The 4513-nt window shown below is 35.8% G+C and overlaps 1 protein-coding gene across 2 annotated transcripts; it reads right to left on the reverse strand.

Moving 5' to 3' along the window:
• Window positions 1–384: 384 nt before the first annotated feature.
• LOC132148987 (tRNA N(3)-methylcytidine methyltransferase METTL2-like) lies at window positions 385–4261 on the reverse strand. Of its 2 annotated transcripts, none has more exons than XM_059557835.1 (9): window positions 4005–4261; window positions 3313–3401; window positions 2705–2931; window positions 2344–2393; window positions 2187–2247; window positions 1942–2081; window positions 1351–1457; window positions 972–1037; window positions 385–802 (listed from the first exon to the last, which is right to left on the reverse strand). In XM_059557835.1, the coding sequence occupies exons 1-9, from the start codon at window positions 4226–4228 to the stop codon at window positions 654–656; spliced, it is 1113 nt and encodes a 370-aa protein (XP_059413818.1). In that variant the 5' UTR covers window positions 4229–4261; the 3' UTR covers window positions 385–653. The 2 variants fall into 2 exon arrangements, with proteins under 2 accessions (XP_059413818.1, XP_059413819.1); XM_059557836.1 differs by having other exon boundaries at window positions 4025–4235.
• Between the last annotated feature and the right edge of the window lie 252 nt (window positions 4262–4513).

Here is a 4513-nt window from a genome sequence, read left to right on the forward strand (position 1 = left end):
TATATATATATATATATATATAATTAATTACTATTGGTATCATATCTCAAAGCATGTGCAAAATATGAATAAAAGTTCAATGAGAATTTATTTACTACAATCAAGTGTCAGGAAAATAGTCTGATGAATGAAAAAATTTGGATTTTCACATTCGATTAATTCATTTACATTGATCCAGTTTGCAATTATCCCTGATATTTCTAGCTTTTCCATATACGCGAGAATCCAGTTTCATTTTGTGATCTCAAAACAAACCATAATAATTGAAGAGCCCATGAAATGAAACATTGGAGTTTTGTGGCTTTTAGCCATATATTAGCTATGTAACTGGTAAATGAGAAAATAGAAAAGATCAAAAAAAGAAAAAAAACGAGTAGCTGATAGTCAGAGAGAGACTTTGATTTAATACATCATGTAGTTTATTCATAAGATAAAAAAATTGTCCTTAAAACATGTGATAGACAAAATGTATAGTCCTCAGGTGCAGCCCAAGTAGGCTGCATAAGATTGAGTCTCATACCAGTCAGTGTGCTCAGCATGTTCCATCCTCCATGCTGTTGCAAACTGTCCATCATCTTTAAAACCACAAGATCACAATATTCTCATGGTCCAGCCTGGATGTTCTCGATCTCTCCAAATAAGCAGTCTTGATTCTAAGGGGGCACCAGGACCTTGCGATACTTGCACTGTACCCAGACTCTGTACATTGTCAGCTGTTTTCCTCTGTTCACCTGTAAGCGTCGATCCACTAAGTTCTGCACCTTCTCCAGGCCGGCACTGGAGAACAGATCATGCAGCTCATCTACAGGAAAATTACAGAAGTCAGACAAAAATCCCTGCAAACGTGTGACATCCCATTATTAATGTATCCATATTTCATAATTATTTTTTCACGGCATATTATGAAACCAAAGTGTATTCATCAAACAGAGGTTATCAAGTGTGTAATGCAAGTCTGAACATGCGTTTACCTTGTGTGAAAAAGAAGACACGTGTTCCATCCCCTCTAACGTAGAAATTGTCAGACAAGCACCTCCCTGATAAATAAATGAACAAGCAATTAGGTTTTTGTTGTATTTAAGATTATTGCCATTAAATTTAATAAAAAAAATATATATGACTGAACCAATTTACACATACTTAACTATATTAAACTTGTGATAAAAATTATAAACGTTTCTCTGGGTTCATCTTACAAATTAACTAATTAATTAATTAAAAGAGAATTTTGTCTTATGAGAATAAAAGTGCAATATTGACAATATTTTTGCCTGCAAAATATGTAAACGCAGACATTTTTACTTGGTGCGTTTTCAAGGCATAGACTTTTCATATGGACGTATCATCTACCTTTTTTGAAACGAAGCTGTGCCATGTCATAGCGGCCATAGTCTCTCAATAACAACACTCCTCCAGGTTTCAGCAATCGTACTAATCTATTAATAGAGTTCTGCATCCTGAAAGAGACAGATTAAGAAGTTAATGCATGGTTATGGTTGACATTGCGAGGGAAGACAATAATATGCAAGGGATGATATATGAAATTATTACAGCAGTTTAAGAAAGTCCATTCAAACTAGAAACGATAAATATAACAAAGTTCTGTTCTAATTCTATGATTATAATGAAGTCCCCATCACAACTATAATGATAACAACACAGAAGAACATTATCATTGGAATCACTTTCAGAACGTTTTTCTTTTCTAGCTGATAAACAATCAAAATATTGATAGTCAATCAGAACCCATCTGACTTTAAAGAGCTCAAGCATAATATTGTCACAGTTATTGTTCTTGGTGTGAACGGCCTTAACAGTCACTAAGAAAAAATAAGTTAGCTAGTTGAGGACAACTGCTTTAAAGGTTACATTCTTGATGAAAACAGATAGTGAGAGGCATTGTTCATTTTATTTCTCACTCACGGTGTCATTGACACTCACTTGTGAGGATGCAGGGCAGACAGCACGAATATGAGCACAATGACGTCCAGACTGTGGTCTGGTATTGGATAGTCTGCAGACACATCACTCATATCATGGACGAACGCATGACAGCGCGACGCATCATATTCAGGATTTGACTGCCAAAAAATTAATCAAAACATGCATAAAGATCATATAATAATGCAGAATGCAGATTTCTTAAATAATAATAAAAAAGATGAATAAAGCTTCCTGAAGCTTACTTTGACAAGGTCAACAGCCGTGCTGGAGAAATCACAACAGTAAACAAAGAGTCCTGGATCACTGTAAAGCAAAAATAATTATTTAAGTTATTAAGGTATTTAATCTGTGTAGGTGACAAACACAGGACAGGTTGGGTTGGTCTGTATCTGGACTTACTTGTTAGTTTTTAAGATGGGAAAGACTGTGTTGCCTACTCCACAGCCTACCTAAAGACCCCAAACACACACACACACACACACACACACACAGATGAAAATAAGACTGGGGCTTTCTACTGACAAGGCATTAATTTTCATCACAGAATAGTTGACCCAAAAATTAAAACCATCATCCTTTACGCACTCTGAACGTAATAAGCGCTGCCACTGGTCCACATTCATTTTCATTGTATTAAAAAGAGCTTGGACATTCTCCAAAATATCTCTTTTTGTGGTACATGTCAGAATGAAAATGTGATAGGATTTTGGGGTGAACAAACCCTTTAAATGTATCTACCACGTAAGAAAAATTAAATCACCTCCAGGATGCGATAGGATGCAGAAGCTCCAGGAAATTCGGTGTCATTGTGAGTAGAGGAAACATCTTCACCATTTATCCGATTCTCCTCAGCGTCTTGTGGAGGCTTCTGTTGAGGGGCCAGCTCAGGAAACTCTGTGAACAGCCAGTGGCGATCCTTGAAGAAGCGGTTTTCATGAATGGTGTAGAAATCGTTCCAGTACTCATTGGCCCTGTTGTCAAACTCCTCTGAAGGAGATACAAACAAAGAGCATGTTTAGGAGAGAGGGGGGAAAAAAGATGAAATTAAATAAAAATGGAAATATTACAATTTAATTAAAAATGTTGGCATTGCAAAAAAAAAACTGAAATAAGTTAAACAAAAATAAATTAAAGCTAAACAGAGAACATATCAAAAGCACATAAAATATAAAATTAAAAGTGAAAGTATAAACATAAAAGCTAATTTAATTTATTTATAGTATATTAATAATACTAAAATAACACTGGATAAAGAGTTCCATCATGAACAAATGTCCATTTATAGTTTAATGTACTTGTGTTTAAACAGCTTTATATTTTTAAACACATTTTTATTCTAAAGCTAACATGAGCGGGTGATGGATGAACCTTGTTTTTCTGCTGGGAGAGGTTGACTGTTTTCCTGCACCTTTTTCTGGGCGGCCTGCTCCTGTTCTGCTGACCACTCCACATTGTCCCTACAGGAGGAGAAACACCATTACAGTGAGTGACACAGGTCCATTAGACAGATGCACAAATATAACGGAACACAACTAGAGCAGCACACAGTTCTGTTACAGATCACATACTGAAGTTACAGCTAATAAATGCTATTCTGTAGTCTGTACTCTGATAATGCAAGTACAGTAAATACACAAGTACTTCAGTTAAATCACTCCATAGTACATAATATTAAAAGAAATGTATTCTTTAGTTCTGCTCAATAAAATAACTAATAGGAAATTAGATATTTTATTGAGCAGAACTAAAGAATACATTTCTTTTTCATAAGATTTTCAATTATTAAATTACAATTTAAAAAATAAAAATCTAAATGTTAAGATACCCTGATAGTTTCAGGTTGGTAACGTTTCTGCTACACAAACATGTCCTCCTCTAGTGTTAGGAGAAAGACTTGTCTAAAAATCAAATTCGCACAGTGAATATAGTTTGTAAACACTTTATAAGGTTTAAAATAAAACTGATAATTCTATCGAAATGTCAAGAAAAAATAAATGTGAAACTGAGAGCATGTTCAGACAGTGTGAGTGTGAATGAGCCAGACATCCAGTCTAACACACCAGGCGTTGTGCTGAAACACCTGTCGCGGGTCTGTGAGGAAGCGAGTGCCGAACTGCGGTCGTTTCTGGGCTTCAGCGGTTTTTTCCGTGGGTCCATTAGCAGTTTCTGGCATGTTTTCAGCGGAGAGACGTCCAGCAGCTACAGCAGGAGTCGCCATGTTCATGTGAACCGGACGCACATGATGGTGGTCAGTGTCGCAGTTCAGCAGCTCGCCAGGAAACATCGCCACCTATCGACCATTCTGACCTCATCCACACAGACACTGCATGAGTGTTTTTACATATTTACCTAACCCAACAGTAGCCCCTGGGAGAACCCCCCCCCCCAAACCAAACCAAACCAAACCATATGGCATGAACCATAAACATAAGCATCTTTTTTTAATTTCATTAAAATGTAATATTGTATAACTTATCAAACTCATAAAACTTAAAGGCGCAATATGTAATTTTTCTGCTTTAAAAATAGCAGATATCACTATATCTATGTTATATATATTTTTTTGTTG

This window comes from Carassius carassius, chromosome 9, assembly GCF_963082965.1.
Source record: "Carassius carassius chromosome 9, fCarCar2.1, whole genome shotgun sequence".
NCBI lineage: Eukaryota > Metazoa > Chordata > Actinopteri > Cypriniformes > Cyprinidae > Carassius > Carassius carassius.